This window comes from Salvelinus namaycush, unplaced genomic scaffold (assembly GCF_016432855.1).
Source record: "Salvelinus namaycush isolate Seneca unplaced genomic scaffold, SaNama_1.0 Scaffold743, whole genome shotgun sequence".
NCBI classification, from domain to species: Eukaryota; Metazoa; Chordata; class Actinopteri; order Salmoniformes; family Salmonidae; genus Salvelinus; species Salvelinus namaycush.
The window spans coordinates 93,596-106,387 of NW_024061468.1; the positions used below are offsets into that span (position 1 = coordinate 93,596).

Here is a 12,792-nt window from a genome sequence, read left to right on the forward strand (position 1 = left end):
GGTTTCATGCATGTTAACATTAGAAGCCTCCTCCCTAAGTTTGTTATATTCACTGCTTTAGCACACTCTGCCAACCCGGATGTTCTAGCCGTGTCTGAATCCTGGCTTAGGAAGACCACCAAAAATTCTGACATTTTCATCCCTAACTACAACATTTTCAGACAAGATAGATAGCCTGCAGAGTTCTGTCCTACTATCCAGGTCTGTACCCAAACAATTTGAACTTCTACTTTTAAAAATCCACCTCTCTAAAAACAAGTCTCTCACCGTTGCCGCCTGCTATAGACCACCCTCTGCCCCCAGCTGTGCTCTGGACACCATATGTGAACTGATTGCCCCCCATCTATCTTCAGAGCTCGTGCTGCTAGGCGACCTAAACTGGAACATGCTTAACACCCCGGCCATCCTACAATCTAAGCTTGATGCCCTCAATCTCACACAAATTATCAATGAACCTACCAGGTACCACCCCAAAGCCGTAAACACGGGCACCCTCATAGATATCATCCTAACCAACTTGCCCTCTAAATACACCTCTGCTGTTTTCAACCAAGATCTCAGCGATCACTGCCTCATTGCCTGCATCTGTAATGGGTCAGCGGTCAAACGACCTCCACTCATCACTGTCAAACGCTCCCTGAAACACTTCAGCGAGCAGGCCTTTCTAATCGACCTGGCCGGGGTATCCTGGAAGGATATTGATCTCATCCCGTCATTAGAGGATGCCTGGTTATTTTTTTTTAAATTCCTTCCTCACCATCTTAAATAAGCATGCCCCATTCAAGAAATGTAGAACCAGGAACAGATATAGCCCTTGGTTCTCTCCAGACCTGACTGCCCTTAACCAACAGAAAAACATCCTATGGCGTTCTGCATTAGCATCGAACAGCCCCCGTGATTTGCAACTTTTCAGGGAAGAAACCAATATACACAGGCAGTTAGAAAAGCCAAGGCTAGCTTTTTCAAGCAGAAATTTGCTTCCTGCAACACAAACTCAAAAAAGTTCTGGGACACTGTAAAGTCCATGGAGAATAAGAACACCTCCTCCCAGCTGCCCACTGCACTGAAGATAGGAAACACTGTCACCACCGATAAATCCACTATAATTGAGAATTTCAATAAGCATTTTTCTACGGCTGGCCATGCTTTCCACCTGGCTACCCCTACCCCGGTCAACAGCACTGCACCCCCCACAGCTACTCGCCCAAGCCTTCCATATTTCACCTTCTCCCAAATCCAGCCAGCTGATGTTCTGAAAGAGCTGCAAAATCTGGACCCCTACAAATCAGCCAGGCTAGATAATCTGGACCCTTTCTTTCTAAAATGATCTGCTGAAATTGTTGCCACCCCTATTACTAGCCTGTTCAACCTCTCTTTCGTGTTGTCTGAGATTCCCAAAGATTGGAAAGCAGCTGCGGTCATCCCCCTTTTCAAAGGGGGGGGGACACACTCTTGACCCAAACTGCTACAGACCTATATCTATCCTACCCTGCCTTTCTAAGGTCTTTGAAAGCCAAGTCAACAAACAGATTACCGACCATTTCGAATCCCACCATACCTTCTCCGCTATGCAATCTGGTGTCAGAGCTGGTCATTAACATTACATTATACAGTCCATATTGGCTGTTATTGTTCACTTAATGATCATTAATATTAAATTATACACTCCATATTGTTGGTTTTGGTGTTTTTAAGGTTTCATTCTTTTAGAAACACTTTACTGACACTTCACTAATAACCAATATCCTTTACTGATATTGACTGAAGTACTGCTGCCATATTGCAGCCAACTCATACAAATCTGATAATTTGATGTCCTACATTAAGAACAAATGATGTTCAACCATTACCATTTAATTAGAACTACATGAAATAAGGCTTCCCATCCACTGCATTAAGTGACATCTCCACTTCTGGGAACTGCACCTTCGTAGTGACTTATCGAATTTCAAATGCATTGATCTAAGAACTAGATTCATTAGTCCAAGGCTCTCCAACCCTGTTCCTGGAGAGCTACCCTCCTGTAGGTTTTCAATCCAACCTCAGTTTTAACAAACCTCATTAACTTATTAAGCAGGTAATTATTCAAATCAGGTGCACTAGATTAGGGTCAAAGTGAACCAACAAGACAATAGCTCTCCAGGAACAAGGTTAGGAGCCCTGCACTAGTCCATCTTCAACCACATCATTTGAGCTGTCACAATGTGTCAACAATGTTATGTTACTAACTGTAATAGGTTGCTGTTAATCACAATTATATAAAATGTAACGAGTTCAAACCACTATCTTCATAGTTTATTTTTTTAACTATAGGGCGTTCTCCACACAATTATTTATTTTAACAAGTTATAAAAGTCCCGATTGGGCATTACAAAAATGTAAGTTCTGTTTTAATAATGTCCATTCGGAATGTTCTGTTGTCCTCCCACAGCAGGCACGCTCTGAAGGTTCCAAACCAGTGCTTGCAGTAGGCCTCTCCTGGGTCGTGTTGTACTGAGTGGAAGACAAATATTGTCTCAGCAGATGGAATGCTGTGCTAAAGCGCAATAGAGCAAAATACAATAACCATCGGCCGTATATCTTAACAGTATCTGACTCTCTCCAAATATAACCAGACAGAATCGTACTGGAATGGGGAAGTACTTAACTTTTGTTAAGGCCACCTGTGTCTAAACTCTGGTCCCCATCCGTTTAGAGTTGAAGATGTCTATCGTACGTTTCTACAGACCAAATCATACAGTGTGTGAAAGAGGGGGAATGTTAGTATTATAAAATGTATAATAGTATTATAAAAATGAACTGATTAAAAGGAATGAGCGGCGCTGAAGATATAGCGTCCAATCCCTCATCCCAGTAGGGGAGTATCAGGGGTGTATGTAGTAAGTCAGGTTGAAGTAGGAACGAGTGGCGCTGAAGATATAACTGCCATAACCCTCTGTAGATTGTCAACTCCCAGGCTGCCTCTGGGGCCTTCCAATGGAATTATTGTCCGCAACAGTTCCATCTGTGTGTGATGATGGTGAACTGGATTTGTGGCACAATCACCCATTACGACCAATAAAGAGCTGCGGCGCCAGTGGTTGGAGGAACTGAGGTGGTGGTTGGAGGAGCTGAGGTGGTGGTTGGGGGAGCTGAGGTGGTGGTTGGGGGAGCTGAGGTGGTGGTTGGAGGAACTGAGGTGGTGGTTGGAGGAACTGAGGTGGTGGTTGGAGGAACTGAGGTGGTGGTTGGAGGAACTGAGGTGGTGGTTGGAGGAACTGAGGTGGTGGTTGGAGGAACTGAGGTGGTGGTTGGGGGAGCTGAGGTGGTGGTTGGGGGAGCTGAGGTGGTGGTTGGGGGAGCTGAGGTGGTGGTTGGAGGAACTGAGGTGGTGGTTGGAGGAACTGAGGTGGTGGTTGGAGGAACTGAGGTGGTGGTTGGAGGAACTGAGGTGGTGGTTGGGGGAGCTGAGGTGGTGGTTGGAGGAGCTGAGGTGGTGGTTGGAGGAGCTGAGGTGGTGGTTGGAGGAGCTGAGGTGGTGGTTGGAGGAACTGAGGTGGTGGCTTGAGAGCTGATGGTGGCTGAATTTGGGGCGAACAAATCCCTTACTGCTGTCAGATTGGCCCTCTGCATTGCCAGGGAACCCGAGACGAACAACAGTTCTCAGCCCATGGTGGTTCCACTGACTGGCAAACACAGCAAGATCTCTGTTCACCCGTGACAGGAACACAAAGTGCAGTGCCCACAGGTGCACCTCATTGTTGATATCGATGATCTGCTCCGTCTCCAAGAAGGTGAACAGGTCATGGTAAACGTTGGAGACTCCATGCCAGACGTCCCCCCACAGCCGCTCTATCCTCTGGTTGTGAGTGCTCCTTCCTCTGAGGGCACTTCCCCTCTCACCACCCCTGAACTGCTCCATGAAGGCACAGATGCGGTTGTTTTCACCACCCGGTCACATCTCACCTGGGATGGTGTTCCGTAGCTGGTGATGGCTGCTTCGAATGACTCCATGACTGTGGCGGTCCTGTTGTTGTCAGAGGCCTTCAGAAACACAACAAGTCTGCTGTAACCCTCCACAGCACCATGGATAACAATCCTACACCTAAAAAACAAGATGCATTTGTTTTACAAAACCATTTTTTCTCTTATAGTGACGCCATTCTGTTTTTATTGATATCAGCTCTTTGATCCTCTCATCCAGCTGAGCATCTGACAACAGTGAGTAGGACCTGAAAAGCTGAAAATGACTAAATACAAAAATAACACAACAAGATACATCAATCAGGAATGTGATCAAATCTAGAGGGGATGTAGAGATCTCCCTCTTGTGTTACAATTGCTTTATTAGATTACAGTAACTTACCTCATGCGCAACTTGACCACAGAGTGCGACACATTGAGAACATCTGCCATTTGTCTGATGGTCATATGACAATCTATGAGGAACTCAAGCTGCTCCTTGGTGATGTGATACCGCCTCCCCTCCAAAGGCGCTTGACAGGACAATGAAATAAAAAAATACAATAAATAATTACAAAATACACTCCTAAAAACTTTAGGTTAAAAAACTATAAGATCACCATATAGAATATAGGAACAACATTATAGGCCAACCAAATGTTTTTTCATTGATTGACTTGACACAGGAGACTTAACACAGGACAAGTAAAATGATACAATCTCAGCCTTTGCCACACATGCCATACCAAAAAAAAATGATATAAATATAACAACTTGGCATTTTCGTAAGGTTCCCGTTGTTGGATGTCATTTGCCTCTTGTAGGAACTCCTCTGCAACAGCAATTAGATTGCTGGCCATCTCTTCATCAATCAAATGACCACTTGCCCACCGAAGGCTCCGCAACATGGTCTCTAGTCTGAAAAATAGACCGCAGACCCGACGGGTCCAGTGACATTTTATCTGCATGTAGTTCCCCTAAAGTGTTCTCTTGTCTAAACTGTGCCAACTCTGAGCCTCCGACCTATGAAGACAACCGTGCATTGACAGGCGATGCAGTTTTAACTAACGTACTTTAGTTACAAACTAGCTCAAAAAAAGTATCTTCATTCAACATCGCTAGCTAGCTAACGTTACTGTGCAGCAGTAATTAGTTAACGTTTTATAGATTCCATAATTAACGTTAGATTATGAACAATTAACTTTAGCTAGCTATCTTGAGTAGTTAAATATCAATGGCAGGCAGATTTAACGTATTTAACGTTAGCTAGCTAACGCCGTTGGTAGTTCGGTAACGTTAGTGTTATATTATTGAGTTACTTTTTTTGCAGCCGTTACACCACTCACTCTCTCAACACCTACGTTAGATAGCTAACGTTAGCTAACATTAAGTTAACGTTACCTGGCTATTGATGGTTGAAGTCCATCTCTTCTGTCCGTGAGCAGCAGTCTGGTGTGCAATCAGAGATGGTAGATTTACAATTTTTGAGAAATTGGGCTGCTATTGTTAACTAGCTACCTAATTTTACCTCGGAAGAACAGAAGTTGAGTGAACGTCTATCATCACTACCTGAGACTTGGGCGGAGTCCAAACGACCTTAAAGCAAATGTGATCATCAGTGACGAAATCTTTGACTCGTAGCATATGTATCGGTGAATCTTTGTGGCATATGAAATACGAGTGAGAGTGTAATCAATGTGCAATAACTACGTACAGAATGAATGAACGTGTTAAATTATTGTGTGACCTGGAGTCATATTCAGGTCCTGATTGCTAAAGAAGCTTATTTGACGTGCATCTTTTTGACACGCAAAGACCCAAACGGCGTTCCATATTGCTGTCCACTTGCCTCGTTGGCGCCGACTGGCTGGGATTTGTAAGGCAGACTTTCACAGTATCCTCAGAGTCCGATATACCTTTGATTTCGTCTTTCAGTTGAAGCAGGTAAGACATTCCCTCATCCTCTGATTCCATTAAAGCTTCCTTCTCACAGTAATCTTCCATCAATTTGCGCCGCAAAGCGCGATGGCTCTTTCCTTTTACTTCAGTCATCTACACCTCCTATTCCACAACTACACACAAGTGCCGTAAATTGTCCTCAGTTAAAGTCCATAAACTCTGTTCGATTTCATCCAACAACATTTCCCTCTCTCGACTCATATTGTCCTACTCACGTGGCGACAATGCAGGCAATGGCAAGATAGCTACACTCCGTTAGGTGGTTAGCCTGCTAACGTTAGCTAGCTACTCTCCCAATGTCTCTCACTCGTTGTCCGTTCCAGGAATATGGGCCGGTGCTCACATGAAAATACATCTCAGCGGTGCCTCCAAATTTGTTACCCTTCCAATGAGCTTATCATATAAACTACAACGCGAAAAGTACTGTGTACTCCACTTTTTATCATGTCAGCACAGGTAACAACCGTTTACAGTCTTTCTTTAGTTTTCATTCTTACTCTTCCCAATTCACTTAAACTATATTTATTTTATTTCCCATGGGCTTCACCAGAGTACCCCCTAGTGGCTGGAACTGTATTAAGCACCTTACATTTAAATGGTACCTGATTCAAAAGTTGTGGACAGAAATGTGGGTATACTATAATACAAGTTAAAATAAAATAATGACAAGCAAATCTTGTTCTTTTTGAATTCAGGTTTAATTAAGTAAGGGTAGCTTGGTGATCATGGCTACGTGTAACAGTATTGAGATCCCCTCTGGGACCAGAACTGGAATGAGTATTACTAAACCAATATACCCTCAACAATACAGACACACAGCAATGTAGTGCTGCTGACCTGGGTTCAGGACCCACTAGGGGAGTCACCCTACATTCTAAGGGGCGGCACGTAGCCTCAAGGTTAGATCATTGGGCCAGTTACCGAAAGGCTGCCAACCAGGAGCTCTCAACCCTCCTGTTCTAAGTCCTCTGTGAACTTCCTGACCTTGAACAAGACCTCCATGTTGACTGTGGGTTGCGTGGTATATAGTGAGGGCAGCATGTCGGACTGGAGGGCAGAGGGACACACACAGAAGAGAAACAAAATCATGAGCATGGTTCAGCAATTACACAAATGTGAGAGTCAGTTTGCAATGCCTGGATGTGTATGTTGAAACAGCATGTTCCAGTATGTTTGTGAACAGTGAATGTGAGTATGTCTGTGCGTTTCTCACCATGCAGATGGGCTACAGCAGCTTGTCGCTAGGCACATCCATCCAGGTCAATTCTATGGCAGCCGGGTCACCTGGCGAGCACGGGGTCAGAAGGTCATCCACCATCAATTGACTGGTGGCACAGGATGGCCCTCGCACCTAGAGTACCATCACAAACAACAAAATATCTTAAAATCTCCTAAATTGTAGAGAAAGAGATTCACCTTTAGTGTGCTGTACAAGAGTGGACTTCAATAGAGTTACCATACAGTATTAGTAGAAACTTTTTTAATAAATCACAAATGACTGAAATTACAGTATAGACAGATAGTCCTCATATTATTATATTTCTACAATGTCAAAAGTGTGTATTATTTGCAACGAAACTGAACCCGTTTGCAAATAATTAACTCTGAGACGTCAATAGGGATCTGAGCATGGTACTTTCAAGTTAGGCCTACCTTTCCACCCCAGACCGAGTAGGCCTACTGACGCAGAAAAATGTAAGCTTTAACTGCTGGCTAATCTTCTTCCTTGGCTTAACCCAACGAGAGGTCAAAAGTGTTTTCCAAAAAGCTGTCTTTGTTTAAATTGATTTTATTGTTCAGAACGTGAATAGCTTAATCAATTGATAGTGACAGAATTAGATTATTTCCAAATTAAACAACAATCCCAATATGCAGTCACGTCTTTACCGGGTATTCCTATTTTACAGCTTGTTTCTAGCATTAAGTATCGCGGACCAAAGCGCTGTTATAGATAACTGTATATAATCACATCCGTTTAATTTTCTTCAAAATCTTAAACAGTGTACTTTTTGCCCTTTTCTTTAAGAAAAGGTAGGCCTATGGCATACCCTCTCATACATAATTGTAACGCTCGTCTTCCTCCTCGTCTGAAGAGGAGCAAGCATCGGACCAAAGCGCAGCGTGGTTTGAATACATGCTTTTAATAAATTTAAACGAAGACGAAAAACACGGGACAAAATACAAAACAAATAAACGACGTGAACAAACGAACGAAAACAGTACCGTGTGGCGAAACAAACACAGACACGGCAACAATCACCCACAAACCAAAAGTGAAACCCAGGCTGCCTAAGTATGATTCTCAATCAGGGACAACGATTGACAGCTGCCTCTGATTGAGAATCATACCAGGCCGAACACAAAACCCCAACATAGAAAAACACACATAGACAGCCCACCCCAACTCACGCCCTGACCATACTAAATAAAGACAAAACAAGGGAAATAAGGTCAGGAACGTGACAATAATAGCTGTAAGTCTTAACAGATAAAGAGGTGGGCTATTTAAAGAGTGCATGGCGGGTGGAGGAATTGACTAACATATCTATGGATATAGCAGCCTATAGCCTCTTTTCATCTGTCAAACAGGTAGACCTACCTCTTATTTCTTAAATAGGAAGAAATAGGCTGCAACACATATCCCTAATTAAAATGAAGACGTTTAAAATGAATAATGTTTACTCAAATTTGCTTACTTTCAGCACCATGAGCTGTCCATTTCCGATTGATTGTGCCGTGGCTGCTGCTTCAAGTTTCAGCACCACAATGTAAGTTACTCGAATCTGACTTCTTGTGAGGTCAATAACTCTGATAAACCTTTTTTGATATACTCAGAGGACCGTTATTAGCATGTTTTAACCACTCCTTCATTATTACTGAAACAGGATTCAAAGTGGTAAATATAAAGATCCAGTCCATAAAAAAATTGGAGGCACCTTACACTTCAGTGTTGTGATGCAAAAATGCTAGCAAAATGTATAGCGCATAGAATTAAAAGGTATTGTCGGACATTATTAATTATAATCAGACATGTTTTTTACATGGACAATATATTTGAGATCATTGAGGCCCATGTTGACAAGATGTTGGGGAATCACTGGAGGGGAATATTGACCAACTGAGCATCTCAGTGTACATCTCAATAAACACAATAGGTGTTTTGTTACATTTCAGTCTTCTGTGAAATATTTAAAGTGTCATATTGGGGTGCAAACTCAACAATGAATACATTTAAACTATATCTGACATGTTACTGTTGTCTTCTTATTTAAGCCACTGACCATGTGTGTGAGGTGTAAACAGGATGTACATAAATGGGAATAAACACATGACATAGAAAATAAAAATATTGACATTTAGGAATTCAAAATGCATCTAAATATATTTTGTTCTGTCTATGGAATACATTAAAAAAACATGTACATTTTTTTTATATGTGTATAAAATATACTTGTCTGTACAGTAAGTAAATGCAGGAAATCCAAAATGCACAAAAATATGTTTTTGTAATGTCTAAAATAAAATATATGTGTATAATATATACTTATCAGTAAGTAAAACAAAGCAGAAGCAATAAGCATTGTAAACGATGATAGAACACATCAAATTAATGTGAACATGAGGACACAAAGGAGAGATTTAATTAAAAGATCATCTTTTAATAGATTTTTAATGCTGAAGTTTTTTAATGCTGAAAAAATCTATGTATGGCAAATCCACTCTGGGCAAATGGCCTGTTGGTCAAAAATAAAAAATAGTTAACATTCTTGCTACTTCAGCCATTTGCTATGTTAAAGTAAAATCTCAGTTAATGATGAATGAATAAAATTTGGAAGGATTTTTCAGAGTCATACCTCAGTAGGGTAGAGTGTCAGGTGGCACAACCATTGGTGCCATGAGGTCAAAGTGTGAAGGAGGGAGCAAGCCAGAGAGCTGTCTAGGAAGCAGTCCAGGCCCATGGCTTGGAGGCTTTGAGTTGGTCCTATCATTGTAATTCATTGTAGGGTATCTGCTGCCCCATAGACCTGCTGGTAGTTTTGGAAGGTGTTAGCAGGAGATCACCAGGGACATCTATGATTGGCTGACACAGTCTTGGTTAAACCACATGTATTCTAAAGCAATATTCACCTGCTTTCATAGAGTAAGGATTCACTCCTTTGGGGACACTGCCAGTGTTCCCCTGATATCCATATGTCCCCATCGGTGGAGGTGGTGGTACACACTTGTTCTGTAAAACACATCAACACATTTTCCAAATTGTTAGTAATATTATCACAGTTGAAATACAATGGTTGTTCACTGTTTTTAATTGAATTGAATTTAAGTACCTCAGCCTTGGGCTCAGTTTTGTTAACCCATCTGTGCAGAGTTGGATCCCAGACAATCTGAGGAAGAAGATATTAGCAATGTGAAGCAAGCCACAAAAAAAATAAAACAAAATCCACTCAATTGTCTCTATATAGAATATAGTGTTAAGAACCAGTTCCTTACAGATCTGTCTTTGTCCTCAGGTAGATGAACCTCCTTCTTATTAGCTCTTCCACTCCCAAAGACCCAGCTGAGCCAGCCTCCACTGTTATTGTGAACAGCAGGGGTCTCGGGCTCAGCCACCGGCCGGCTGCCAGTCTGGAACTGAGGGTTGGCATCGGAGTGTTCCGGCTTGGTGATGGACATCATAGCAGGATGCTCAACATATCTAAGTCGGACATCTGTAATAAGTGGGAGAAGTCAGGCCACTCTGCTCATGTCACCATACAGAACAATTACTGGCTGACAGGTAGGAACGTCTGGCTCTGATACTCTGTTACAACCCAATCTTAACCTACACGCAGTCACAGGGATTACTGGGAGGTTACTCCAGGACTCTGCAATCGCATTGTTTTGGTTGCAAAATCAACAATTCCCTGCATATTATGTGAGGGCTTACAAATTTGACCAATCACCAAACTATTTCTGCATAAAATAGTCACATCATCACAATATTATCGCATAGAACTGACCCATTACCACAGTACAAAAAGAGGGCTCGCAATTTCAACCAATCACCGCACATTTACTGCATAATATGGTTCAATCAAGCCACATGTCAACACAGTTTTTTCCCTTGTCAGCGCATTTTTGCAACAAATTGGACAAAACAATTGCATATTACTATGCAAAATGTCGTAATTGTCGCTGCAAAATCTAGCATATTTAATATTTTAAAAATCCATGCGAAATCCTGGAGAGATTCAAGGAAGTATGAAAATGTATACACTCACTACTGTAAGTAGCTCTGGATAAGAGCGTCTGCTAAATGACTAAAATGTAAAAGTAAAATGTAGCTAAACCTGTGTTATGTAGAAAATGCATGAAAGTATTACAGATATACACTCACATGAGCCATACATTTAACCTATCACAACTTATTATCAAGCTATCACAATGGTAATTTCTTTACTAATTAGGTAAGGTTAAGTGACCTCTTCTCTTGGAATAGAAATCCACAGGTGGAGGACACGCTCCACCATCCCATTTCCACAGTGGTGCCACCATGGGGATGATGGGAGGTGGTTGTGGATGATTGTTTTCATTCTTCACAGGGACACTGGCTGTGAGGAGGATCTCCTCCCTCTCTGCAGGGACACTAGCCTTTGGGACGATCCACTCCCTGTGCGCAGGGACGCTGGCCTTTGGGAAGATTCCCTTCCTCTGCGCAGTGACACTGGCTATCAGGAATCTCAACTTCCTTTGTGCAGGGGTGAGTTGTGATGCTCTGAGGAGCTTATTATTCTGATAGTAGCTGATGGAAGAAGCTGCTGGAAGAATCCCCTCCCTCTGTGCAGGGATGAGGCCTGATGCTCGGAGGAGCCCCTTCCTATGTGCAGGGATAAGGCCTGATGCTCTGAGGATCTCCTCCCTCTGCGCAGTGATGCTAGCTGCTCGGAGAACCCCCTCCCTCTGTGCAGGGACAATGGCTGACTGGTGAATCTCCTCCCTCGGTGCAGGGACACTTGATGTTTGGAGAATCCCCTCCCTCTGTGCAGGGACACTGGCTGTTTGGAGGATCCCCTTCCTCTGTGCAGGGATGAGGCCTGATGATCGGAGGATCTCCTCCCTCTCAGCAGGAACACTAGCCTTTGGGACAATCCCCTCCCTGTGCGCAGGGACGCTGGCCATTGGGACGATTCCCTCCCTCTGCGCAGTGACACTGGCTGTTTGGAGGATCCCCTCCCTCCGTGCAGGGATGAGGCCTGATGATCGGAGTATCTCCTCCCTCTGTGCAGTGATGCTAGCTGCTGAGAGAATCCCCTCCCTCTGTGCAGGGACACTGGCTGTTTGGAGGATCCAATCCCTCTGTGCAGTGATGAGGCCTGACGAAATGAGGATCTCCTCCCTCTGTGCATTGAAGCTGGCTGCTGAGAGAATCCCCTCCCTCTGTGCAGGGACACTGGCTGTTTGGAGGATCCCCTCACTCTGTGCAGGGACACTGGCTGTTTGGAGGATCTCCTCACTCTGTGCAGGGACACTGGCTGTTTGGAGGATCCCCTCACTATGTGCAGGGACACTGGCTGTTTGGAGGATCCCCTCACTATGTGCAGGGACAGTGGCTGTTTGGAGGATCCCCTCCCTCTGTGCAGGGACACTGGCTGTTTGGAGGTTCCCCTCACTGTGCAGGGACACTGGCTGTTTGGAGGATCCCCTCACTCTGTGCAGGGACACTGGCTATTTGGAGGATCTCCTCACTCTGTGCAGGGACACTGGCTGTTTGGAGGATCCCCTCCCTCTGTGCAGGGACACTGGCTGTTTGGAGGATCCCCTCCCTCTGTGCAGTGATGAGGCCTGACGAAATGAGGATCTCCTCCCTCTGTGCATTGATGCTAGCTGCTGAGAGAATCCCCTCCCTCTGTG

General features: G+C 43.6%; 1 protein-coding gene across 3 annotated transcripts; it reads right to left on the bottom strand.

Moving 5' to 3' along the window:
* Nucleotides 1–6,596: 6,596 nt before the first annotated feature.
* LOC120042690 (protein transport protein Sec16A-like) lies at nucleotides 6,597–11,903 on the bottom strand. Of its 3 annotated transcripts, XR_005476219.1 has the most exons (6): nucleotides 11,364–11,903; nucleotides 10,230–10,286; nucleotides 10,030–10,129; nucleotides 9,756–9,929; nucleotides 7,115–7,252; nucleotides 6,597–6,948 (listed from the first exon to the last, which is right to left on the bottom strand). XR_005476219.1 is itself a non-coding variant. In XM_038987487.1 (5 exons), the coding sequence occupies exons 1-4, from the start codon at nucleotides 10,576–10,578 to the stop codon at nucleotides 9,757–9,759; spliced, it is 516 nt and encodes a 171-aa protein (XP_038843415.1). In that variant the 5' UTR covers nucleotides 10,579–10,654; the 3' UTR covers nucleotides 9,570–9,635; nucleotide 9,756. The 3 variants fall into 3 exon arrangements, 1 of the variants encoding a protein (XP_038843415.1); XR_005476218.1 differs by lacking the exons at nucleotides 6,597–6,948; nucleotides 7,115–7,252 and adding an exon at nucleotides 9,570–9,635 and having other exon boundaries at nucleotides 11,364–11,891; XM_038987487.1 differs by lacking the exons at nucleotides 6,597–6,948; nucleotides 7,115–7,252; nucleotides 11,364–11,903 and adding exons at nucleotides 9,570–9,635; nucleotides 10,393–10,654.
* Between the last annotated feature and the right edge of the window lie 889 nt (nucleotides 11,904–12,792).